The sequence below is a fragment of the Staurois parvus genome, unplaced genomic scaffold (genome assembly GCF_062004578.1).
Source record: "Staurois parvus isolate SC_StPar_1 unplaced genomic scaffold, SC_StPar_1.0 ptg000829l, whole genome shotgun sequence".
Classification (NCBI taxonomy): domain Eukaryota; kingdom Metazoa; phylum Chordata; class Amphibia; order Anura; family Ranidae; genus Staurois; species Staurois parvus.
In genome coordinates, this window is record NW_028318625.1 from 1,225,001 (window position 1) to 1,252,413 (window position 27,413).

Here is a 27,413-nt window from a genome sequence, read left to right on the forward strand (position 1 = left end):
AAAATAGATTTTTGGTTTATAGGCTTATTGTAGGTATGTTGTGCTAAGTTGTGTTGAGCTTCAAGAGAAGTTTCACAGGAGTTGTTCAAATGTAAAAGTCAGCAGCTACAAATCCTGTTGACATTTAACAAACCTGTGTTTATCAGTCCATGTAGTCTAACACTTTCTTCCCCGCAGATGATTCTTCAATGGGTTTCATATCCCTAGTGGTGCCACCTTTGCATTTGGAAGGCTGTGATTTTCTGATTTCTCACAGTCAGCTCCCCATTTTTTTTTTTTTTTTAAGTCTGCGAACGTGCGAAAAAAAGTGTACAAAAAACGTGCCAGTGCAAAACCAACACAAAAAGTGCACTTAGGGGTGTGCTTTGTCCACCCCCCGAAGGGGTTGGATCTCTACCCTGATTCCCCAGGGCGTGCATCTCCTGACAGGGACAAGGTTCCCGTGTGGTCCTCCTAGCCAAAAGGCCTGGCGGACGCCGTTCCTTGTGGCCAGCCGAAGCCAGCCACCAAGTACTTGGTAAGGGGGCTCTCCCGAAGAGAAAACCCCCTAGGGACAGGGGAGGAAGGAACCAAAAGGCCACACATCCTCCCCCTAGACTTCAGGGTAGGCCCAAGAACCAACACCCTACCATCCATGAGAAAAAAAAACACACACATAAGTGAAAAAGTGACAAACGTGGGAGGTAAAATAAATTAAATAAGCGAAAATAAAAAAAAGTGGCCGTGCAATTGTGCACTGGCTAGGCCCTGAGGCCTGTAGCAAAACAATTGCCCTGGACTTAGCCAAAAGGCCTAGCCCTAAAAGGCGCAGTGCAAAAAAAGCATTTGAAACAGTGACCATGTGCACGTTTCACACGTGGGATCCCACACCCAAGTGTTACTAAGAGCACCCCTGAGGCGACCACTCTCAGGGGGCACTGGTTTGCGGACTTTCTGCCTCCCCGGCCCCTGGTCAGACAAGGTAGATCCATTCAAACCAGGAGGAACTAGGCCCCTCCGGTTTTCCAGGGGGAATTACTCCCGGGCCCCAGCAGCCTGTGGGCACCTCGGTTTCTTTTCCAGCCTGTACTAACCATCAGGACCCCCATCCTTCCAGCAGGAGTACTATACAGCCAATCATCCCCGCAAGCAGGAATGATGGTGGAGCACCCCTACTGGACACTGATAAGAACAGATACTACACTTGAACTTAGCCAAAAGGCTGAGAAGCTCAGTCCGCTCCCCATGGCTCATGCGCAAGGCATGCCAATGCACGGAGACTGGTCCTGCGTAATCGGGGACGTGTGATATGTCCCAGGAGGCTGCAAGTGGAGACAAGCCAAACCGACGTCTTCTTCACCTGGGGTCCTCACAAGGATTGAGGGCGTAGGTAAATGTAAAAAAAAAGGTACTCCCTAATATAAAAATGCTGCAGCTTAGGGGCGGGGGAAGGAAGAGGATAAGCGGCACTTCAATTTTTGATTGAAGGTCTGCTTCAGGCTAGGTTCACATCTGTGCATTGTGGAAACCAGCTCAAAATCAGTACAATGCACAAAAAAAAGAGTCCCTTTTATGGGAAGACAGCAGTGCCTTTATTTCTCATAGCTCCCCAATACATTTTGCTAATGTGCAGGTACCATGTGTTTTTGATGTTTTTTGAGGTTTTGATCTTAATGAAATTATCGTGCATCTAAGCAAGATCTGCAAAATCCAACAAATTCATGAAAAATAACACGTTCAATATCACACCTGCGTAGGTGTGATCAAAGCCTCAATAAGCTCTTGCCTTCCCTTTTTTTTTTTTTTTTAGGATACAACACCAGATGAACTCCTGACTAGTGTTATGACTGCAGTTTTGAAGGACGTCAACCTAAAGCCTGAGTTAGTTGGAGACATTTGTGTTGGTAAGTTTAAATCCCACCCCTTGTATAACTCTTTATCAGGGAACCCTCGTAGCATCACTAAACAAAATGCACAGATTCTCATGAAAAAAATACACATTGATCCTGGCTTTAGTAGAGGTATCTAGAAACATGCAAAATTTAACATACAAGTGAGTTTGCTTGAGCCAGGGTTTATAATGGAAATTGAACGGAAGTCCAGGCTTTTCCAACTATTCCTAAGCTTGATCCCACGCCCTCCTCTAACTCGCATTCTAACTACCCCGTGAGAGGAAGAAGTGTATACTTGCCTATTCTCAGAGTGCTACAATCATGTGATCTCCCCAGTGGTCGGCTTCAGGGAAGAGGAGAGATGGCCAACGTTGAAATGATTGGGTAGTGATGTCGCCCATGAGCTTGCTATGTGGCATCCATTTTCATCTGTCCTTCCTCTCCCCTAAAGTTGCTGCTGGAAACCTAATGTGGTCAACCTGGTACACCCTCAAAATAGGTAAGTATATACTGTACATCGTCCTTTCACAGGGTAGTTGGAATAGGGGTTAGGAAGGTGAGAGCAGGTTTAGGCATAGGTAGGAAAAGCCTGGAATTCCACTTTATAAATACGACAGTGTAAACCTTAATATGTGCAGCAATATTTTCAGTCTAACAACCATATAAATAATTAAAATAATCCGCCTAAATATAAATCACCAGTTAGTTGTTTCCACAGTCTAAAACAGTGCAACTGTATTTTAAAAATGTAAATCTCAAAATGTGCAAATTTTATATATTTTTTTTTTTCTTTTTTATGTAATCATCACCCTGTACAATTGTTGTATCCTTTCTTTTCTTGTATCCTTAAAAAAAATTAATTGCTTTAATCTGTCCACGGTATATAACTTATGCACTGTATATCAGTCATTTATAGATGCTGCAGTGATTCCTCCCAGTCAAATATCTCCTTCTGTGCAATTCCACCTTTAATCAGTATTTTTATTCCACCCTCTATAGAAAGATGTTCGCCTTCACAGAGGGACATTATAATTAAAGTGGAACTAAACCCATTCTTTGCAGCCAAGGAAGCTGCCATATTAGCCTCTGCACAATTGGTCTGTTATGACACTAGCCATTTGATGGCTTGGCTTTGAGCAAAGCCATCTGTGAGAGCTACCATTTTTGGCATGCCTTGAATGTAACTGTTTTGGGAAACATGCAATATATCTTCTGCATTAAAATATACAGTGGGGCAAAAAAGTTTTTAGTCATCCACCAATTGTGCAAGTTCTCCCACTTAAAAAGATGAGAGAGGCCTGTAATTGGCATCATAGGTAGACCTCAACTATGAGAGACAAAATGAGAAAAAAAATCCAGAAATCACATTGGCTGATTTGGAAAGCATTTATTTGCAAATTATGGTGGAAAATAAGTATTTGGTCACCTACAAACAAGCAAGATTTCTGGCTCTCACAGACCTGCACCTTCTTCTTTAAGAGGCTCCTCTGTCCTGCACGCATTACCTGTATCAATGGCACCTGTTTGAACTTGTTATCAGTATAAAAGACACCTGTCCACAACCTCAAACAGTCACACTCCAAACTCCACTATGGTGAAGACCAAAGAGCTGTCGAAGGACACCAGAAACAAAATTGTAGACCTGCACCAGGCTGGGAAGACTGAATCTGCAATAGGCAAGCAGCTTGGTGTGAACAAATCAACTGTGGGAGCAATAATTAGAAAATGGAAGACATACAAGACCACTGATAATCTCCCTCGATCTGGGGCTCCACGCAAGATCTCACCCCGTGGGGTGAAAATGATCACTAGAACGGTGAGCAAAAATCCCAGGACCACACGGGGGGACCTAGTGAATGACCTGCAGAGAGCTGGGACCAACGTAACAAAGGCTACCATCAGTAACACACTACGCCGCCAGGGACTCAGATCCTGCAGTGCCAGACGTGTCCCCCTGTTTAAGCCAATACATGTCCGGGCCCGTCTGAAGTTTGCTAGAGAGCATTTGGATGATCCAGAAGAGAATTGGGAGAATGTCATATGGTCAGATGAAACCAAAATAGAACTGTTTGGTAGAAACACAACTCGTCGGGTTTGAAGGAGAGAGAATGCTGAGTTGCATCCAAAGAACACCATACCTACTGTGAAGCATGGGGGTGGCAACATCATGCTTTGGGGCTGTTTCTCCGCAAAGGGACAGGATGACTGATCCATGTACAGGGGCCATGTATCGTGAGATTTTGAGTGCAAACCTCCTTCCATCAGCAAGGGCATTGAAAATGAAACGTGGCTGGATATTCACTGCAGGTTATTACCATATTTGCAGTGTGTAGCTGTAGTGAACTGACACTTTGAATATCGCATGCAATATTTTATAACACAAATAATGCATGTAGTAAGTGTGATTGAATTGACCCCACTATCTGTTGTGACCCTAGGAGAAGAATCTCAGTGGGGCAAATGCAGCAATGGAGCCTTCAAAAGCTATGAGGATTTGAATGGCTTTCTGTGTGCAGCTGACTGTACTGTTTGTGGGACAAAGTTGAAGGCAGCCTTCTGACAGATGGAGATAATGTCAACCTTTGAGCAGTTCAAAGTGTTGATCCCTGTTTTGTTGTAAACTAGTTTATGACTTTTGACTCTTTATTTTCCAGAAATATCCTTTAACACTGTAAATGAAAATTTCACCTGCTAAGTACAGTATACTGTATCATTTAAAATTCAGGGTTTACTTTTCCAAACTATATTATAAACTACTTTAGTAGTTCAGCTCAGTATTTTCCAGTAATGGAGCCTTGAAAAGCAAATTAGACCTTGACCAAAGTACCTTTTGTACTGTATTAAACCTTTAGTAAATTGTTTATTCCAAATTGTAATTACCACATTTAAGTTTTTTCATTTGAATTCAAATTTTATGTATATTAATATTAATATTTGCAAAATTAGAGTTTATATAAGCATTTTGTTGTTTTTTTTTTTTTGGGGGGGGGGGGGTGATTTGCTACCAATACAAGTAGATGTGTCACAGAAGATCCTGCTGCACATCCTGAACATATCCTGCTGTACCGCTCTGATGGCAGAAGTATAAGGAGACCAGGGAACTGTTGTATGGTAGGCTACAAGATAGGATGCCACATAGTGCCAGGCAAAGCTAAGATGCCTGAGTGCTATACCTGCACGACAGTCCATCGCTTGTCCTGCTCCTCTCTTAACAATTGGCAATGCTGATGAGGTGAGTGAGACCGAATTGCTGAAGAGAAGGATGGACCTATGCTAGCTGCCTTAGTATAAAACTTTATTTTTGTTTTCGATAGAGTGGAGAGAGATTAGAACAGCAATCAGTTTTTATTGCTGTTTTAGCCCCCAATAGGGAGACTCACCCTCCTTATTTGTCTTGTCTACCATGAAAAACAAAAGTGAAAGAAAATCCCAAATTTTTAGTTGGCACCACAACAAGCAATAAAGGGGAAATCTTCCAAAGGATACACCAGTTCAGGTAACCCTGGTGACAAAAAGGGATTTCCTAACTTTCTGTTTTGGCTATGGGACAAGAATTAAAGGGGAAATCTCTACAATGGGATAAAGATGTCCAAAAAAAGAACTGGCAGGAGCTATAACTCTTACGCTATCCAAAATAAAGGGAGGGTTGCATTTTTTTCTTTCTACTTTTAAGGATTTCTCCTGATTTATCCCCTTTATAGCATAACAAAGCTCCTTTTTTGAGGTTTATAAACTGGGGGGTATTCCCAGCATGGAAAAGGCCTAAATCGACACTTTCATCACTATGTAAAGATGGCATCCTAAAATCCACCTAATTTGTTGGAGAGGAATTTGAACTTTGGTATAAGTCCTGTTTCCAAAACCTACGGCTACAACACTCTCTACAAGCATAGAACGTAAGATTAGCCCTCTTTCCCCTTCAATTGACACTTTGGTTAGAGCACAAAAAAAGCCTCATCGTGCATCTTTTATTATCATTTCTTAATGGCCGAATGGCGGGCGGCAAATGTCATCAGCGTTCCGGGTGGACGCCATATGGCGTCCTCCCGCACATGCGCAGATTGCGCTCCTGCAGAGCGGCGCAGCCTGTCACCGGCCGTGTACCCCGGACACGGTCGATGACAGATCTGAGTATCGGCCCCGTTGCCGGTACCATGTGACCTGCTGTGACCAATCACAGCAGGTCACATGACAGGTGTATACAATGGACAGCTTCATTCATGCCACCCATTGTATACTAGTGTCTAGCTGTAAATGGTCACAGCTAATCACATGCACATGTCATGTGATTTGCTGTGGCCAAATCACAGCTAAGCACAAAAAAAAAACAAAAAACCCTGAATGAATCGATGTCATTCAGGTAAATGCTTGCTTATAGCAAAGTAATTATTTGCTATAAGCAAATTGTGTAAAAAAAAAAAAAAAAAAATACTGATCACTTCCCAAAAGTAGTACAATGTTACTTCTTGAAAAAAAGAAAAAAAATTTAATAAAAAAAAAAAAATATATATATTTTTTTTTTTTGTACTGTCACCAGTCAGTGTCCCTGATCACCGCCATGCCAGTTATATGATGACGCTGTACTGCACTGGTGACAATATGTAAAAAAAAATAGTGAAACTAATTTTTTTAATTTTCTGAGAAATTATGACAAAAAAAGTACAACTTCAAAAAACTCGCCATGCCTCTCATGAAGTACGTCGGACTGTCTACTTTGCAAAAAGGGGTCATTGGGGGATATCTGTACTGTTCTGACATTCTTGGACCTCAAGAAATTAGATTGGCTGTCAGTACTTCAGGATTGATCAATATTCAGATCTATACCATAGTTTGTGAACTCTATAACTTTCCTACAAACTAAAAAATACATCCTAATTTGGGTTATTTTCACCAAAGACATGTAGCAGAATACATCTCGGCCTAAATTTATGAAGAACAATTATTTATTTGCAAACTTTTATAACAGAAACAAAGAAAAACTTTTTTTTTTTCAAAATTTTTGGTCTTTTTTTGTTAATTTAGCAAAAAATAAAAACCCCAGCGGTGATTAAATACCACCAGAAGAAAGCTCTAGTTGTGTGAAGAAAATGATAAAATTTTAGTTTGGGTACAATGTTGTATGACCGCGCAATTGTCATTCAAAGTGTGAGAGCGCTGAAACCTGAAAAATGGCCTGGGCAGGAAGGTGTAAAAGTGCCCGGTATTGAAGTGGTTAACTAAGCATGTTGTGAAGGCAGCTGTGAATGTTGACCAAGGTGACATCTCGGAGGATCAGTGGGAGGACAAACTACAAATGGTTATTAATTTGTCACCATCACACTCTAATTGCCACAATGAGCTATATTGACTCTGCAGTCATGGATAGATCTAGCACAGGCACAATAGCTAGAAAATGTCTCTCTCCCTCTGCACCTACTGTTGGGGAGTGGCTGAAAGGGATGAATTCCACATTATCTTTTGAAAAGCTGAGGAGCTGCTTTCTAAAGCTTCAGAAATTAAGACTGCTGGTTGGCTACGCTGTAACTAGTCATAAACACCAGGAATCAGTCACTGCTCTGGAGACTAGAGGCAACCTTGTCCTGACAGAGCTTTCCACTGATGCACAGTAGGGCTGTCAATGAATACACAAATGGTTAGCCATGTTTTATATACTGTCTGTCTCTGCTGTTCTCTTCTTAATGTGGGGACTTGTATTGTGAAGACTATAATAGCCTATTGCAAAACATTCTGAAAACTGATAAGTTCAATGTTTCCTCTGTTTCAGTGAATCTTGCGACTGTATCTTTTTTCTTCTCTCTCTAGGAAATGTACTGCAGCCTGGTGGAGGACCTGTGGTTGCTAGAATTGCCCAGTTTTTTAGGTATTTAGTGTGTGTGTTGTATACCTGTTTGATATGTTTTGTTATAGCTGTCTGATAGCTGTGCAAGAATGCAATAAATAAGTTTCAATCATGTCGAAAATTCAGAGCTGTCCTGTGTCTAGTGCTCATTTTTTGTGTATTTTGGGTCTACAGATTGATTATCCTTTAGGACAGGGGTCTCCAAACTTTTCAGTAGAAGGGCCACATTATATATTTTTTACAAATATTCAGGGGCTGAAAAAACAAATTGTATATAAGAAAATGACTGATTCAGAACAATGCTAAAATATTGATGTAGCGCTATAATATTGTTCATATGATACACAATCAATTTCAAAGAGAATGCTTAGTAATAATCAGATATGCATACAAGTCAAGTAAGGTGGCTTTAAACGGTGCACTCTGTGTCAAGCAAAAAACTCTTCAAAACAACTCAGTCGTGACACACAGTGATTCCCTCTGTGGAATATAAGTCAACTCTTATCGGTGGTTCTGGTAACAGTATAAATAATATAGTCCACAGTGTTCAGTGTAAATAATTAAACACACATTAGAAGTGATGAGAAGACATGATTCTGTGCCATTGCAGGTGGTAGGTGACAATCCTTATGTGGCTAGCATGCCCTCTCACCTTCCCCCTGCGACCCACAGGGGCCAAAAAGCCTTGCGGGTCACCACTGGACCCTGCACAGTCTCTCTGGGTGAAAGGTACCCAGAGAGAGCCTGCACAGAAGCATGTGTTCTCATCACTTCTAATGTGTGTTTAACTATTTACACTGAATACTGTGGACTATATTATTTATACTGTTACCAGAACCACCGATAAGAGTTGACCTATATTCCACAGAGGGAATCACTGTGTGTCACGATTGAGTTGTTTTTAAGAGTTTTTTGCTTGCCACAGTGCAATGTTTTCACCGTTTAAAGCCACCTTACTTAACTTGGATGCATATCTGATTTTTACTAAGCATTCTCTTTGAAATTGATTGTGTATCATATGAAAAATATTATAGAGCTACATCAATATTTTAGCATTTTTATGTATATATCCATTTGAAGATGAGGATTGGATGTTAGCAGCTGTTCATATCATTTAGTATAGACGCAGCAGCGCAGGTGGATATACTATCTATACTGATTCAGAACAACTGTTCAATGGTTGTGCCCACTTTAGTGGAAATGTTATAGCAAATTAGAAAAAAATATACAATTGCTACACATGCAATATTGTTTTTTAATGTTATTAAAAATTACCTTTCCTCTTCAATCTGTAGGGCTGTAAATTTCAAAATTCAATGCAATATGGCAACCTGGAGGCGTTCCGTACACAGTTGGTGTAAAGAATGCCCCCAAGAATATGAATTTCTACTTGTGTGATTGCAAACTGATTTTCCCTGAAGTCTGTCCTAAGATACAAGTCAGATAATAGGCATCTAATGCAACAATGTCATTTTTGTTCAGATGCTCCTAAAGGGTTAATCACTTCTATAGGGAAGCAGACCCTGCAGCTTTCCTCATTAGAGCCCTATGAGTGCAGCAGCTGATAGTTAATGAAAAGGTATACAAAAGACCTAGAAGAAAATACAGCTATTCCTTCAGGGGATAAATAGGTAGGAATGTGCAACAAAGTTTGTTAAAATGCTTGCAATGTACACTGATCACCTAAAGGGGAATTTTTTTTTTTCCCAACAAAATCTCATTTTATATACTTGCTTTGGGTTTAGCAGCTGTTATGCTAAACATTTTATATTTAGATACCTCTGTGTTTTCTCAAGTAATCCTCATACAATTCTATAGCAGTCAACAACCAGTATGTATGCGTTTCCTTTAATGCTGTGGTGGACATTTTATCAAGTCAGTTACAGTGCCAGGCAATGCTAAACAGGAGCAGTAAAGTAAATTTGGACAGCCTGGAATGGCCGACTTCTTTTCGGGTCCTTTTTTCTAATATTCAATTTCTGTTTTGTAGCCCCTATTTCGGGCCTCAGGACAAGGTGCTCCCACTTCTTCTTCTTTTTTTTTTTTTCTTTTTTTTTTTTTTTTTTTGTAGCCTGAAAGCTGTAAAACAGGCTTAGGCTAGGGTCTTTGCCCTCTTTATCCTTATCCTTTTCTGATCCACACAAGAAGTGGGATGGGCACTAGTACCTGCGGCCAGCGATCTTCTCAGACTGCATATGTGCTGCTGTTCAAGAGCCAAGATTTAACTACTCCTTCTTGCTATGGGCACAGTGCCCCAAGGACAAAGTAAGATGCAAGACTATGAACAATAAAGTTTTTACATACTGTTAACAAGCAGTAAGGACTCATTCGCACCAGTAGCATTGGGCACCATTGCCCAACGCAGTCTCAACAAAGAAGGCAATTTGCCTAATGCTTTAAGGAAAAATAGAACAAACATTGCATTGTTTAACATACATTTTAGCGCTTGTTCATGTTAAACTTAGGTTTTAAGTCATTAGGTGCTGCTGGCTCCTTAAGGTCCTCCTTTTTGTGCATCTAGCATCCTCCTCCTCCAGAAGCAGTTTGAATATGCCTTCAGACTCTTGCTAAGGCTTACATTTCTGGTTTATAAGAGATCTGGCTTTCCAAACATGAAGATTAATTGTAGTTTTGAATGATACAAGGCCAGTCATAGGTTAGGTTATACAATATCCTCCACTATGAAAGTGTACTGTTGCCTGGTTTACATACTAGCATGCAAAGATTGCAATAACTGATCAGTTTTTTGTGCCTCATATATTCATTACAGTGGAATCCCAGAGACCGTCCCTGTATCTTGTGTGAACCGACAGTGTTCCTCCGGCCTTCAGGCCATCATCAACATAGCAGGTGAATAATTTGTATGCTATACATGGCTAACGGAGGGCCTTTTTGGTAATTGTATGCATTCAGGTTGTGGCTGTGGGCAGCACAGACAAAATATTGCAAGTGATTCTGTTGTAAAAATCAATCCTGATATCACCACTATGTCCTATACCAGGGGTAGGCAACCTGCGGCTCTCCAGCTGTTGCAGGACTACAAGTTCCATCATGCCTCTGCAAGTCATAGCTGTAACTGTCAGTTTTGTAATGTTGCAATGCCTCATGGGAAATGTAGTTCCACAACAGCTGGAGAGCCGCAGGTTGCCTACCCCTGTCCTATACATAAGCAAGGATCAGTGTCAGGTGCCACTGGCGGCAGTAGTGGACACAGGAAATTGACATTCCTGGATGTGTAAGATTTGGAAGATTCTTCTTTATCATTTTATTTATTTATTCCAGGTACTTATATAGCGCCGTCAATTTACGCAGCGCTTTACATATATATTGTACATTCCCATCAGTCCCTAACCCTCAAGGGCGTACAATCTAAGGTCCCTAACTCACATTCATACATGCACATACTAGGGACAATTTAGACAGGATCCAATTAACCTACCAGCATGTCTTTGGAGTGTGGAAAGAAACCGGAGTACCCGGAGGAAACCCACGCAGGTACAGGGAGAACATGCAAACTCCAGGCAGGAGGTGCCGTGGCTGGGATTCTAACCAACGACCCTAGTACTGCCAGGCAGAAGTGCTAACCATTTATCATAGAGGTGTTCAGTGGTGTGGGAGGCAGTAAATAGTAACTTCCTGCTTTGCAGAGACATCTGTTATGCTTGAAAAAATAAAATTCATATTAAACCTTAATTGACCATGTGTATCACATATATACAGGTGAAACTCGAAAAATTAGAATATCGTGCAAAAGTTCATTTATTTCAGTAATGCAACTTAAAAGGTGAAACTAATATATGAGACTCATTACATGCAAAGCAAGATAGTTCAAGCCGTGATTTGTCATAACTGTGATGATTATGGCTTACAGCTCATGAAAACCCCAAATCCACACTCTCAGAAAATGAGAATATTGTGAAAAGGTGCAATATTCTAGGCTCAAACTGTCCCACTATAATCAACTAATTAGGACATAACACCTGCAAAGGGCTCCTGAGCCTTTAAATTGTCTCTCAGTCTGGTTCAGTAGGAATCACAATCATGGGAAAGACTGCTGACCTGACAGTTGTGCAGAAAACCATCATTGACACCCTCCATAAGGAGGGAAAGCCTCAAAAGGTAATTGCAAAAGAAGTTGCATGTTCCCAAAGTGCTGTATCAAAGCACATTAATAGAAAGTTATGTGGAAGGGAAAAGTGTGGAAGAAAAGGGTGCACAAACAGCAGGGATGACCGCAGCCTGGAGAGGATTGTCAGGAAAAGTCCATTCAAAAGTGTTGGGGACTTTCACAAGGAGTGGACTGAGGCTGGAGTCAGTGCATCAAGAGCCACCACACACAGACGGATCCTGGACGTGGGCTTCAAATGTTGTATTCCTCTTGTCAAGCCGCTCCTGAACAACAAACAACGTCAGAAGCATCTTACCTGGGCTAAAGAAAAACAGACATGGTCTGTTGCTCAGTGGTCCAAAGTCCTCTTTTCTGATGAGAGCAACTTTTGCATCTCATTTGGAAACCAAGGACCACGAGTATGGAGGAAGAATGGAGAGGCACACACTGCAAGATGCTTGAAGTCCAGTGTGAAGTTTCCACAGTCTGTGTTGTTTTGGGGAGCCATGTCATCTGCTGGTGTTGGTCCACTGTGCTTCATTAAGTCCAGGATCAACGCAGCCGTCTACCAGGAGATTTTGGAGCACTTCATGCTTCCTTCCGCAGACAAGCTTTATGGGGATGCTGACTTCGTTTTCCAGCAGGACTTGGCACCTGCCCACACTGCCAGAAGCACCAAAACCTGGTTCAATGACCGTGGGATTACTGTGCTTAATCAAGCACAGTAATCCCACGGTCATTGAACCAGGTTTTGGTGCTTCTCTATGGGGTTCATAGATTCTCTATGGGGTTCAGGTCAGGCGAGTTTGCTGGCCAATCGGCCAGCAAACTCGCCTGACCTGAACCCCATAGAGAATCTATGGGGCATTGCCAAGAGAAAGATGAGACATGAGACCGAACAACGCAGAAGAGCTGAAGGCCGCTATTGAAGCATCCTGGTCTTCCATAACACCTCAGCAGTGCCACAGGCTGATAGCTTCCATGCCACGCCGCATTGAGGCAGTAATTGCTGCAAAAGGGGCCCAAACCAAGTACTGAGTACATATGCATGCTTATACTTTTCAGAGGTCCGATATTGTTATAGGTACAATCCTTGTTTTATTGATTGCATGTAATATTCTCATTTTCTGAGATTGTGGATTTGGGGTTTTCATGAACTCTAAGCCATAATCATCACAATTATGACAAATCACGGCTTGAACTATCTTGCTTTGCATGTAATGAGTCTATCTCATATATTAGTTTCACCTTTTAAGTTGCATTACTGAAATAAATGAACTTTTGCACAATATTCTAATTTTTCAAGGTTCACCTGTATATGGTGAAATAGCAATCACATAATATGTGCATAAAAATGGGGTAAACTTTAAAGAAAAATATATAAAAGTCCAAATGTGAAATCTTGAAAATTATGAGAATCAACGTGTAAGCATCCTAAACCACTTTACAAACAAGTGTGCCAGTTACCTTACCAAACGGTAATGATCTCCAAATAGGAGATCAACAGCATAGAAATCATCCAACTGGGAGGCCACCACTCGGGCTACCACCACCTCCACAGTCCTTCACTGGTTATCCAAAAGGCAGCATCTCAGCGTAATAATGGGTAGGAGAAAGAACAAAGGACCATAGAGTAGTATGCTAAAACCATGTGATTTATTAAAAGCAGATATACTCACAAAGGTTAAAGAGCAACACATGCAAAACACACCACACCAGGGGCCAATAGCAGGTGTATAACAACAAATGCCGCCTTACCCTACACGTGTTTTGTCTGGTACAATAGAGCTCTTTTTCCCCTGAAGACATTCGTTACACCAGACAAAACGCATGTGGGGCAATGCCAGTGTCATATGATGTATACCTGCTATTGATCCCTGATGTGTGTTTTGCCTGCTTTGCTCTGTAACATTTGTGATGATGCCAAATCCTTTATATTTGCTACTTTTTTGTACCTATGATGATGTATTTCTCTGATACATGAATCAATTTAAGGCTATTAATTCTCAGTGTAAAAGCTGCTGAGACTTCAAGAATCCTTGAATACAGTGTTTTGAAAATTGGAGGGAACAAGTGGAGCGCTTACCAACAGATCAGGTTTCATTTTCCATGTACATGTTAGAGTTCAATCAATGGAATCGTTTTGATTGCTGTGAAAGCAGCTCTATTTTTAATGTCTTCCAGTTTTTATAATCCGCTGCATGTTTCAGCATTTTAATGAATGAAAATCATTTACATTGCTTACAGGTGGCATAAGAAATGGTTCCTATGACATTGGACTGGCATGTGGGTAAGGAGACTCCCAATAAATTATGACATAATTAAATGTAATGTGTTACTCATGGGGAACATAACTTCAGTCTGATCTGTCTTAATTTGTACATTGGTAGAGACCGATATACACAATTGTGCTGGTTTCCAAGAGAGGCCATACAGTTGTTTGATGGGCAGATGTCTTAACAAGAACTGTGAGCATCTGCCTGTTTTTTAAAACCCTTTTGGCAGCGTCATCTGTATGCATCTCATATGACCGCATGTGAAGGGGAACCCAATTCTCGTTACTGCCCCAAGCAGGAGGTCGGGTTGCCAATATCTGATTATCCCACTTAGCCTGCATATGCTACTAGCCCCACACCACCGGCAACTGAGATACTTTTTTTTTTTTTTTCTCTTTGGAAGTTCTTGGGTGAGGGGAAAAAGGATGCTACACTACTAATGTGTGATATTACCATCTCCCACATTTAAAATGGAGTGGAGCACCCTTTGCTGAAGATTCACGTTTTCAGAGTTATTTGGCTAAATACATGCCCCATTCACAATTCAGAATGCAGTAGTGAAGTGTTATGTAGGTTATCCAAAGATACATAAGCTGTAATTAGCCTATCTTTTTATATTTGTTACCCTATGGGGATCCTGGGGGATCATTAGAACACTTCCCACCTACACAGGGATAGAATAGATTACAAACACATAAAATATAACTGTGTAGTCCAACAATGGACAATAATTCATTGAGTATATGCTATTCTCTCCAGGGTGGCATCTAGGATCTTTGGACTCTGGAAAATTCAGTAGTGTAGTGCTATGTTGGTTACCTGATAATTATTGTACTGACAATAAGACAGTTTAATATAATATTAGTTAGGTCCATATATATATTTGGACACATTTACATTTTTTTCAGGTATTTACCAAAACATATTCAAGCTATAGTTATATAATGGATATGGGATGAAAGTGCACACTCTCAGGTTTAATGTGAGGGTATGTACATCCAAATTGGAGGAAGGGTTTAGGAATTACAGCTCTTAAGAGTAGCCATCACCCCTTTTTCAAAGGACCAAAAGAAATTGGACAAATGAATATAATCATAAGTAAATGTTCATTTTTAATATTTTGTTGAGAATCCTTTACTGGCAATGACTGCTTGTAGTCTGGAACCCATGGATAATACCAAAAGCTGGGTTTCCTTCTTTCTGATGCTTTGCCAGGCTCTAACTGCAGCTGTCTTCAGTTGCTCTTTGTTTGTGGGTCTTTCTGCCTTTAGTTTTGCCTTCAGCAAGTGAAATGCATGCTCAACTGGGTTGAGATCAGCTGACTGACTCGGCCATTGCAGAATATTCCACTTCTTTTCCTTCAAAAGCTCCTGGGTTGCTTTTGCAGTGTGTTTTTTGGATCATTGTCCATCTGTACTGTGAAGCACTGTCCAATCAACTTTGTTGAATCTGGGGTGACAATATATCTCTAAACACTGCAGAATTCATCCAGCTGCTTCTGTCTTCTGTCACATCATTAATAAACACCAATGACCCAGTGCCACTGGAAGACATGCATGCCCATGCCATCACACTGCCTCCACCATGTTTTACAGATGATGATGTGTGCTTTGGATCATGAGCTGTTCCAAGCCTTCTCCACACTTTTTTTTTTTCTTCCTTCCCATCATTCTGGTACAGATTAATTTTAGTTTCATCCGTCCAAAGAATGCTTTTCCAGAACTAGCCTGGCTTTTTTAGATGTTTTTTGGCAAAGTCTGCCTTTTCTATTCTTCAGGCTTATGAATGGTTTGCACCTTGTGGTGAACCCTCTGTATTTGCTCTTGTGAAGTCTTCTCTTGATTGTAGACTTTGCCAATGATACGCCCTCCTCCTGGAGAGTGTCCTTCACTTGTCTGGATGTTGTGAATGGGTTTTTCTTTACCATAGAGAGGATCCTGCGATCATCCACCACTGTTGTCTTACGTGGACGTCCATGCCTTTTTTATGTTGCTGAGCTCATCTGTGCGTTCTTCTTTCCTCAGAATGTACCAAACTGTTGATTTGGCCATTCCTAATGTTGCTGCTATACACACAATATAACTGAATACTAACATTTCTAGGTAAAGTTGATCCAGGGAATATCCGATTGGCTCTTGGGGGATCAGGAAGGAATTTTTTTTCCCTGCAGGAGCAAATTGGATCATACTTTTGCAGGGTTTTTGTTGCTTTCCTCTGGATCAACTGAGTATAGGATTATAATTTTTTTTTTTTTTTTTAATGGTTGAACTGGATGGACTTTTGTTTTTTTTTCAGCCAGACTAACTATGTAACTATATGCTATCTCTCTGATGGATTTGTATTGTTTTCGAAGCCCTACCATGGCTTGTTTCACTTGCATGGACAGCTCCTTTGAACACATGGTGGAGGTTCACAGCAATAGATTCCAAATGCAAATACCTCACTTAGAATCAACTCCAGACTTTTTACCTGCTTAATTGATAAAGAAATAAAGGAGTAGCCCACACCTGGCCATGAAACAGCTTTTGATTCAATTGTCCAATTACTTTTGGTCCCTTGAAAAAGGGGGGGTACGTACTTTTAAGAGCTGTAATTCCTAAACCCTTCCACCAATTTGGATGTACATACCCTCAAATTAAACCTGAGTGTGTGCACTTTCAGCCCATAACCATTATAAAACTATAGCTTGCATATGTATTGGTATGTTTGTTAACTTTCCAAAGTTAATTTTGATGACTAAGGTAAATCATATGCTAGCTAAAATCCAGTTTTTGGATGTTTTCTTACACATGATTGGGTATTCAAAGTAAATGAGGTTAACTCTATTTTCAAAGATTTCAGCTGGCCATACATTACACGATTTTCTTGTTCAAATTTCTTTAGATTTACTTTCAACTACGTAGTGCAAGGACCTGTATGCCAAGTAAACAGCCTCTACACCTTTAGTTAATCAACCCCATAGTAATATAACTGCTACAACCCCAAACAGTAATATTCTTTATTAGCTGTGCTTTTACGTGTGAAAATATGTCTGCCAGATCTGCCCACTGGGGTTTGGTTATGTACTGCCATGTCACACATGGTGAAATTTGTCATAACTGGATGCTGAAAATGACAATTGTTGGTATATTTGTATTCAGGGTGGAGTCTATGAGCCTCAGGAGCGTTGGAAATATTGGAGACGTCAGTTCTCGTATTGCGGATGATGCCAAAGCTAGGGACTGTCTCATCCCTATGGGGTAAGAGTTCAGTGTTACAATAATATATGTACCTTCAGTGTGAAGGGGTGAACCTATAGTCAATTGTTTTTTTTAGCTGCTCACCTTACCTCCTTCCATTTCCCTGCACCCTGCCCGAGTCATCCCATCATGCTCAAGTGGAAACATTACTAAAGATAAATATGCTTCTAGAAATAGGAGCTTCATTATTAGAGGTTCTCATGCTTTTCCTCTACATTTAGAGAAGACATTCTGCACTGGCATCTGATAAGTTGAAACTTTGGGAATACACAGATGCAACACTATTACTTTCTGGGCTTCATTGTATTTCTGCAAACTTCTTCTGTTTATATATGTTTCATTCCTTGTTTTGATTAGATAAAAGTTAAACAATTTAATGCGTTTTGTAAAGGCAGATTTTTTTTCTTATAATAATAAACCTGTTGTACTTGCCTGCTCTGTGTAGTGGTATTGCACAGAGCAACCTGAACCTCCTCTTCTGCGGTTCCCCTAAAGTGACCTTGACTCCTTCTCTTCTGTGCCTGCCCCCATAGCAAACACCTGCTATGGGGGCAGATATGAAGGCTTGGTCCTGAGCTGGGCTCTGTCTGCCCCCTGCTTTTACAGGCTTTGACTGATGGCAGCAGGAGCCAATGACTCCTCCTTTCAGCCCCAAGCATGTGCGAGCAGGGAGAGAGGAGAGAAGACTGGCAGACAGGCTCAGCACTGGATCCATACAGGACTTGGGTAAGTATTTGATTTCTGAAAGGGCATAGTAAATGGTAAAACATTTTTTACCCTAATGCAGGGAATACATTAAGGTAAAAACATATTTTAATTTTAGAGCCACTTTAATGGCTATTAGAAATAATTGTATCTTGTTACTTTGTGTTGTCTAGGTCACTGCTTCTCAAAGAGTTGTACATGAGGCATTTTATTGGAGTATCCATTTTTAAGCCTCATTTACATGGCACTTTCAAACTTTCGTTTGTGTATTTTAGAGGACATCTCTAAATGTGTGAGATGGTTTTTCAGTGGTGCCATTCACAGTGTGCATTTACCTGTGTAGTCAGTTTAGCTGCTTTTAAAAAAAGCAGCGAGCATCTGATTAGACGCTGTAACCCAAAATGCTAAATGTGTGCAAACCTGATTTAAACTGGCTTTAAATCAGGTTTAAGCACAGGAAAAAGTGATCTGGGAGTTGTTCATACTTGCCAGATAATGTCTCCTGCGTTCAGAAGTGCTAAACATAGGCATGTATGAATGGGACCAGGGGCGGACTGACCATTTGGAAACTTGGGCACTGCCCGAGGGCCCGGGGTCAGTAGGGGGCCCCATGAGATGCCCCTGGTACCTTTTTCATAGGCTTTTTTGAGTTTGAGCAAGGACACAGGGGCCCCATGAGTTGTCAGTCCGCCCCTGAATGGGTCATAACCAGAGAAAGATTTAACATGTAAACATTTATACATATGAACAATAGATATTAAAATGTATGCAAACTCCAACAATTACTTCTCTTCTCCCTTTTTGGTTTTGATAATTTGAAATCATTTTGTTATCAGTTCAGTAAGTGCAAAATAAATAACTATTGAAACTCAGCGCTGTCCTGTGCACTCTGCAGTTATTTCAAACAATATTATTCCTTCTACCCAGCTTGGGACTGTGAACTACAGAATACCTACCTCCTATGTTATGGAGATGAGGCGAGAGAAAAGTGTTTTATTGATGTAACACATTTCCAGTCATTAGAATAATAATGCTGCTGTTCCATAAACACATTATGGTGAGTGAGCATTTCAACTTTAGGGCCGGAAGTGTGTTACTGACAGGATCATCAGGTAAAAATAAAGGAAAAAAGTGTGAAAAAATAAAAAGTAATGCAGCTATCACTTATAAGAATGGATAAGCTGCTATATATTTTTTGTTTCTGGATAGTTTATTTTGGTTAAATAAAGACATAACTGTTTTACACACAGAGGGTATAGTTAGTAAATGTACACATCCCTAGTGATACTTTTACTATTACAGTTGAGAAGCGCTTGCTATGTTATATTAGTATATTAAAATGCCTTATAATTGTTTTATTGCAGGGTTACCTCAGAGAATGTGGCTGAACAGTTTGGGGTCAGCAGACAGAAACAAGATATGTTTTCCCTGACTTCTCAACAAAAGTAAACAATTTTTAATGCCTTTAATTACCTAATAATATGTTTGTCTGTTATATATAGTTGTGAAAATTATGGACAGGACTGCGTGTCTAGTCTGCTGTTCTTCATACTGGACAGCTGGGGATTATTTGGTGCTCACCACAGAACACAGAAAATACTATGTTTTAATCCTACAGTACAGGACTTGTATTTAATAGGCCATGTGTTATATGCAAGCTGTCTTCAGATGGTTGGACACTGACCGTGATAGTGTCACTCATAGTGCACACTCATGTAATACCACCCACTCCATAAGACTCCAGTATTTTGCTTTGGCAATTGGACCTCTTTTTTTTTTTTTTTTTTTCTGCTGACAGTTCTATTAAGATCTGGCTGCTTATTGCCGTAGGCTATCTAGCAGTTTCCGTATCAATTACACTCTGTGCTGTACCTTTAGACCATACCTATATCCCACTTTTTGGGACTGGTCTGTAATGTTTGCTTTATGCATTAGATTCCGCGTTAGCCACTCACCTTGGCATGAAGTGCAACGTGTTTAGTGGTAACTGCAAGGTGATATACATTTTCTGGAGCTACAGTCCACCCCTGATGACCCCTGTTGGGGATATGTCCACTGTGACAGGAGAAGCCTGAACAGCTAATAGGCCAATCTATGTGGATAAGTTGAGCCATGGCTTCCCTGTTATTTGGGACCGGTTCTTGGCTATTAATACACAGTCCACAGTGCTAAGCATATAGTACAGGTCAGGGGCGGACTGACCATTTGGAAACTTGGGCACTGCCCGAGGGCCCGGGGTCAGTAGGGGGCCCCATGAGATGCCCCTGGTACCTTTTTCGTAGGCTTTTTTGAGTTTGGGCAAGGACACAGGAGCCCCATAATCCCCTATTGCCCGGGGGCCCCATGAGTTGTCAGTCCGCTCCTGGTACAGGTACATAGGCAGTGGAATTGGGAGTAATTCACTTTACTCTCTGTTATACTTCTATGTCGCTTTCAACACCCATAAGCAATTTTAAATTTGGCGCTTTTTTTTTTTTTTACCATCTGGACGTATTCTGAGGATAATGATGTAGTCATGACACACCTGCCTGCTGGTAGTTCTGTTTTCTATGCTGTTGCCCACCCCTCAGTTTATTGCTATTCCTATGGTCTTTGAATACAGGTCCTGTACTGTACAGTTAGGATAAAGGGAATTTTTACTTATAAGTTCCTTATCTCGGGGTTTAGTAAAGGGCACATGCCCCTTCCCTCTGTGGTCAATCCTTATTGTTTGCATAAAAACTGGAGACACGTGGAATGGGTGAGGTTATAGTGGCATGCAGTAAGGGTGGTCATAGCAGTAACCTCAGGGTAGAGGTTATAACCCATGATCTTTGAATACAAGTTCTGTACTCCAGCCTATTTACAGGAATTTACAAGTAAGTCCAAATTCCTTTCGTTTTTTTTTTTTTCTTCTGTCATTGAAGGACACAGCTTCTGCTTTACATGATCACGTACTGGCCAAAATGGAGGCAAACAAAACATAGTACCGAAATATAGACTAACCGTACTTAAAGAAAATGTTGCAGGCCAGTTAGACTGCTGCCTGTAAAACGTGATGACAAAACTAGCATCAGTTGATACCGCCACATCAATCTTGCAAGACTTGGAGAATGTATGAACTGATGACCAGGTACCCACCTTACAAACCTGAGAAATTGATGCTTGGTGGAAAGCCCAAGATGTGTTTTAATACTCTTGTCGAATGCTCTGTAACCAGAACAGTGGCCTCTGGTGCTTAGGCAAATGTTGTCGAGTGCCCAGATTGAAGATGCCAAACTTTCCCCAGTTTTATTACACATTAATTGGTGTCTTTAACAGACAAGTAAATTAAAGTATTTTAAAATAAAATGGGTCTAATTACGCCAAACAAATTAATTCACAGTTGCCCCCACCCATTGTCCCAGCCTTGAATTTATACATATATTACATAAGCAGTGAGTGTATTGCATATGTAGTATGCATGCTTTGATAACGCATGTGAGCTGCCCTGCACTGCAGCACAGTTTTGTGGTGTGAGTAGACCCTGCTGTTGATTGCCCAAACCATGAAGACAGGTCCCAAAACAGCCTTACAATAGCCGGTCTGACATATGAGGAAGTAGCGATGGTGTGGGCAGAACATTCCTTTTAGTATAAGCACCTGTACACTGATTTGATTACAACCACCCTGTAATGCTAGGCTGGACACACACACTGCACAGGCACGATCAACCAGCACTCACACCATAGTTTCTAAGTCTGTGAGGGACACACTATCAAGTGTAAAGCTGCCCTGGCACATCATACAGCATTCACTCAGCATCCCAAGAAATAACAGAATCCAACTGCAGTGTTCTTGCACTGTCAAAACCTCCACTTTTGTTATCACACAACAAACAGGAGGATATATCTTATGGCTATCACAATCTGCATAATAAAACACACCAATAGTAATGTGAGTATAACAGCATGAAACAAACACATCTTTTGACAGCGTCACATCATAGAATTAATACATTGCCAAAGCTATGGGAAGAAGGGAAGGAAGAGACCTCATCTAAACCACAGTGCACAGGAGATCGTGGAGAAGCCTGGAGCACAAGGATATTTAGGAAAGGCCTGGAGACGATGAGATCAGAAGCCATCCCATGCGTGTGGGGGACACTCTGACGCTGGGCTTTTGCCAAAGTCCATGCAGCTTTGGCAAAAGCCCAGCGTCAGAGTGTCCCCCACACGCATGTGATGGCTTCTGATCTCATCGTCTCCAGGCCTTTCCTAAATATCCTTGTTCAGTGCTGCTTCTGGCCACAATCCCAGAATGGGCGGCGCCTTACCCGCTTTGAGGATTCTGTTTCAGATGCTTTACTGTAAAAATCCCAGAAGAAACAAAGGGCACAAGTCTAGCACATTTCGTAGGCAATACACACCGGCAGTCAGTTGGCATATTACTGAGGATGTTCCTATATTAACTAATGCTTTGAAAACAGGAAAGGTTTGAAGGAAGAAGAAGCACAATCTTAGTGTGGCCCAGCACAAGGGAGGTTGCGGCAATCCTCCCTTCCCCTCCTTTCATATACCTGCTTGATAACATGTTTAGACAACAATTTACCAGGTCCAGCATGAAATAGTAGCAGAAAATGCTGCAAAGTCCTTCTATGGATCCTTTTCAACCATGAAACTGAATCTGACCTATGAGACCCAGGTGTGGCATTTAAGTCCCCCATAATAGCTCTGACTAATTCCAAATAACGTACGGCAACTTCTTTAGTTTAGCATAAAAGAGAGTCTCAGACTCAGGATGACCTTACTCCATTGAAGGCTACCAAAAGAAACCAAAAATTTGAGGCTTGCAATTTCAGGAAATCTATGTGCTGAATAATGGCTAATAGTAATGCCACTTTCTGAGAGAGTAAGTATTAGCCACAGGAATTCCCTACTATCCTTCAAAGGCATTTTTTTGTAACACCCGACAATACCAGCTCATGTTTGGATGACAATGCACAATCAACTCTCGCTCCTAAGCAGTTCTGATGTATGCAGCTTCTTTCCCAGTCACTCAAACCCTGGGCATCGAAGGCAAAGCCAAGCTATCCTTACTCAAAGACAGTGGGCAAGCAGCAGCGATGCCAGAGGATGCTAAAATAAAACTGACAAAGATCCACCTGATCCATAATGGTGTTTTAGGGCAACTGCTGTACCACCCCATGCTGGAGAAAAGACATGAGACAGGCAATGGTGAGAGAATAAGAGTATACCTCTAGGGATTCACACCATGCAAAATAGGTCTTCCTTTAAATCCTAAAAGATGTGAGCCTTAAGTATAGATGATTGCATGCAAAAACCCTCAGCACCAGGGGGTGTATACTACAAGATGTATGAGATTCACAAACCATGACCTGCATGGACAATCTGGAGCCTCCAGGATCACAAAAAGCCCCTCAACTTCAATCCCCTGTAGTATCCATGGCACATGTTTTACCGAAGAGTAAACCTATATTGCAGTGTAGCAACCCCATGGAACTACTATTGCATCTGCCCAGGGGTCCTCTTTCTACAAACCTATCTAATTTTCAATTGAGGTGTGATGCCAGAAGATCGACATCATCTGGTGCTCTTCCTCACTGGCAAGTATGATAGAAGGCTTCCTAATGAAGGGCCCACTCTCCCTGGTCCAGACCTATTCAACTGTCACAGTCTGCTTATACGTTTCTCCCCGGGTAGGTGTATTGTGGAGGGAGCCAGCACATTTATTCTCAGCCCAGTGTAGGGTGAGACACTTCCAGCACTGCCACTGCCTTCTTGGACCCCCCGTAGATTATATACATATACTGCTGTGACGTCTGACTGTTCCCGCTCAGGGTGCCACTCCAGCAGGTGCATCCAGTGAAGCAGAGTACATTTAAGTGTTCCTAAACCTACAACAGTAAAATCAGTCTGTAGATGCAGTAAAGCATGCTTGATATACTCACTGTGAAACCTAAGGGTTTGTGTAAAAATGCAGTTTGATCCTGACTTCTCTGCCCCTCCTCTTCTTCCAGTGCCCCCTCTTATCTCCTGATGAGACATATCATGTGGAGACACTTTGCACGTGCTCAATTTGGTGTGTATTGCTAGAAAGGTTTGTTTTTTTTTTCTTGGGAGAGTGCATGCGATCAACACAGGGCCAATCAGCGCTGTCCAGACAGAGGTCAGGGGTTCTGCATACTCCTAGAGCAGAAATAAAACTTCTACAAGCTTTAACCAGTGCTCTGCTGGACACTGATAGAAGTCAGAAGACTGCTCTAACTGCTGATGTGAAAACATATTTAGCAGTTTATATTACTAAAATAATTGCATTTCCATGTTCTGTGTACTGTGGGAGACCAGATAGAGCGAATGCAGGGTCCTGGGTTTAGTAACACTATAACCAGTAGGGACTCCTCAAGGCTCCAGGAACTCCGTACTCATCCCCAGCCATGCAAACTGGTGTTTGTCATTAACATTTTCCAGTGCAGAGGTAGGATTGACTCCTTGGGTAGCAGAAGGTGAGAGCAGTGCCACAAGTACGTGACTTGTCAGGGGCCAACCTTCGATAGTGAACCTTCAATAGTGCCGCACCCCATGCAGCCAAACAGCTGCCCTCCCAGCTCTAGTGGTAACCCCTCTTTATAGGGGAACCAGGAGTCTCCACAAACACCAATAAAATTAAAATTTTCCCCTGGGAAGACAGATTGCACCTTATGGAGATCTTCATACAAAGTCCCTGTTATCCATCCAAGACATTGGCTGGAAACCACCGAAGTCAAGGTGCTGCTGGCCTGTAAGGGGAACACTGTAACAGACCATTCAGTTGGCTGGTCACATGTGAAATGCTCCCCCAAGGGAAAAGTATCAAATATGCTGTTGCAGCCAAACCTACTTGTAGCATGGAACTTGCTAGTTTCTTGACCTAGCCTGTCGTTTGTTTTTTTTTTTTTTTTTTTAAGTTGTATTGGGTGTCCTACTCCTGCAGGTTTTTTGTTTTTTTTGGGGTTTTTTTCTAGCACATGAGTGGGTATTTGAAGTGATCACAGCTTTACCTCATTCACTAAGCAAAGTAAAAATAATAAGCACGCCTGTATATCATAAGAGCTGATTATGCTTCTCATTACACTGGTCTGATGTTTCTGCTTTCTGTAGAGTGTCAAATTCCCTGTTCATTTCACTATGGAAATCCCCTTCACACATACAAAGCAGCCTGTAAAGAAATCTCTATTAAATCTCTTTTTTTTTAGAGCTGCAGCTGCACAAAGAGCAGGCCGCTTCAAGGCTGAAATAGTTCCTGTAACCACCACAGTTACGGATGATCAAGGCAATACAAAGACCATCACAGTAAGTGAAGATGATGGCATCCGGCCCAGCACCACCCTGGAGGGGCTGGCAAAACTCAAACCAGCCTTTAAAGAAGATGGAAGCACTACTGCTGGTATGTAGCTTGGCTCTTTTATGCCGCTTAACTATGACAAACAGTTGTGCCATTTGATTATGGTTTTAAATATTTCATATTTCCACCGCATGGTTTTAAGTGGATAAGATGCAGTTTGGCAGTGGATGAATCTAAACCAATTTAATGTTAAAAACCAATAGGTGGAAGTTGCAGAAAAGGTTTTACAGAACTGTCCATGTTTTTAAGAGTAATATTTTCATGGGGAACTTTTGGGTGCAGAGAGAGGAAAGAATAGGAATGTAAGTTACTACAGAAATGTTATGCATTGCAGTGGGACCTACATTTGAGAAAAGCGTTTTGTCAAATCACAGACTTTTTCAAGGATATGTATACCCTAGCAATGAACTTCCCTTATTTGCTCCTTTTTGGTATTTTTGCATGTATGAAAAATATAAAAAAACTGCTTTTAACTGTATATTTAAAAGCAGTTTTATATATTTTTCATACATGCAAAAAGTATCAGTTAATCTTGTCGAACTCTTGTGCTGTCTTGTGCACAATGCAGCCTTTTGTTTAACCAGTTGCTGACCTGCCGCAGTGTTTTTACTGCGGCAGGGCGGCACCTCTGCCCACAGTGCTGTCTTTTAACATCGCTGTGCAAAACAGGTAGGGGGCATTCTCGAGGCGCATGCCCTCCCTACCCGTCCCTGCCGTTTGCGGCAGCGGGTGTCCATCACCGGGTCCCGGCCGGTCTTTACCTGCTGGGTCCCGGCGATTACCGGTAATCACTGACAGATAGCATGGCTGCAGTGTTTACATTGCAGCTCTGCTATCTGTCAGTTCAGAGCACGCTGAACCTGAGAGAAGACTATCTCTCGGGATCAGCGTGTTCCTGTGAAGTACACACCCCCGCCCCCTAGTAAAACACTCCCCTCACACAGTTAACCCTTTCATTACCTAATGTTAACCCCTTCCTCCCCAGTGCCATTAGTACAGTGTCCGTTTTTTTTTTTCTTTTGGCACTGATTACTGTATTGGTGTCACTGGGGATGTCAGTGACCCCAAGTCAGTTCCCCCCCAGTGTCAAAATGTCCGCCGCAGTCCCGCCATAAGTCGCTGATCACTCATAAATCGCTGATCACTGCCATAAGTCGCTGATCGCCGCCATTATTCGTATAAAGAAAAAAAATATCCCAGTATCTTTCCCGCCATTTGTGGACGCTATAACTTTCACGTAAACCAATTAATTTACACGTATTGGGATTTTTTTTTTTAGCAAAGACATGTCGCAGAATACATTTTGGCAGAAATTTATGACTAAATTTGATTTTTACATTTTTTTTCTGGACATGTTTTATAGCAAAAAGTCCAAAATATTGTTTTTTTTTTTCTCAAAATTGTCAGCCTTTTTGTTTTTATAGCGCAAAAAATAAAAAAACCGCACAGGCAATCAAATACCACCAAAAGAGAGCTCAATTTGTGGGAAAAACAGGATGTAAATTTAATTTGGGTGCAGTGTTGCATGACCGCGCAATTGTCCGTTAAAGTAACGCAGCGACGTAACACAAACCACTTCTGTAACCGCTTCCTGACCGCCCTATAGCAGAAATACTGCTACAGGGCGGCATGGGTGCGCAACATCACATATGTATATATATGTGTATATATATATATATGTGTGTGTGTGTGTGTGTGTATATATATATATATATATCGCGCTCCCGTGGTTTTTCACGCCCCTGTCAGATTGCCCGTCAGTACACCAGTTATCACATTCAACCCCTTGATTGCCAGGATCACGCCCATGTACAATAAACCTCCATTGCTAGTATAGTGTCTGAACGGGTCAATATCTTTGATCAGGTCAGCACTATACCAGCGTTCACATTAGTATAGCGTCCCCAAAAATGCAGCGTTAGCGGGATCAGCCCGGGCACCTGCCAACACCTGCGTTTAGCCCCTACGCTTACCCCCCCCTTCTCCCCCAGCAAGTGCAGTGTCAGTAGGTCA

The 27,413-nt window shown here is 41.5% G+C and overlaps 1 protein-coding gene and 1 pseudogene across 1 annotated transcript in view; one reads left to right on the top strand and one right to left on the bottom strand.

Moving 5' to 3' along the window:
* ACAA1 (acetyl-CoA acyltransferase 1) overlaps positions 1-27,413 on the top strand; it is a 54,509-nt gene that overhangs the window by 6,197 nt on the left and 20,899 nt on the right. Inside the window, exons 2-8 of the mRNA XM_089655256.1 lie at positions 1,790-1,883; positions 7,674-7,731; positions 10,481-10,560; positions 14,066-14,108; positions 17,235-17,333; positions 19,403-19,483; positions 25,252-25,442. Coding sequence (XP_089511382.1) covers positions 1,790-1,883; positions 7,674-7,731; positions 10,481-10,560; positions 14,066-14,108; positions 17,235-17,333; positions 19,403-19,483; positions 25,252-25,442 — 646 coding nt within the window. The remainder of the gene's footprint in view (positions 1-1,789; positions 1,884-7,673; positions 7,732-10,480; positions 10,561-14,065; positions 14,109-17,234; positions 17,334-19,402; positions 19,484-25,251; positions 25,443-27,413) is intronic.
* On the bottom strand, positions 1,066-1,213 carry LOC149443820 (U2 spliceosomal RNA; annotated as a pseudogene).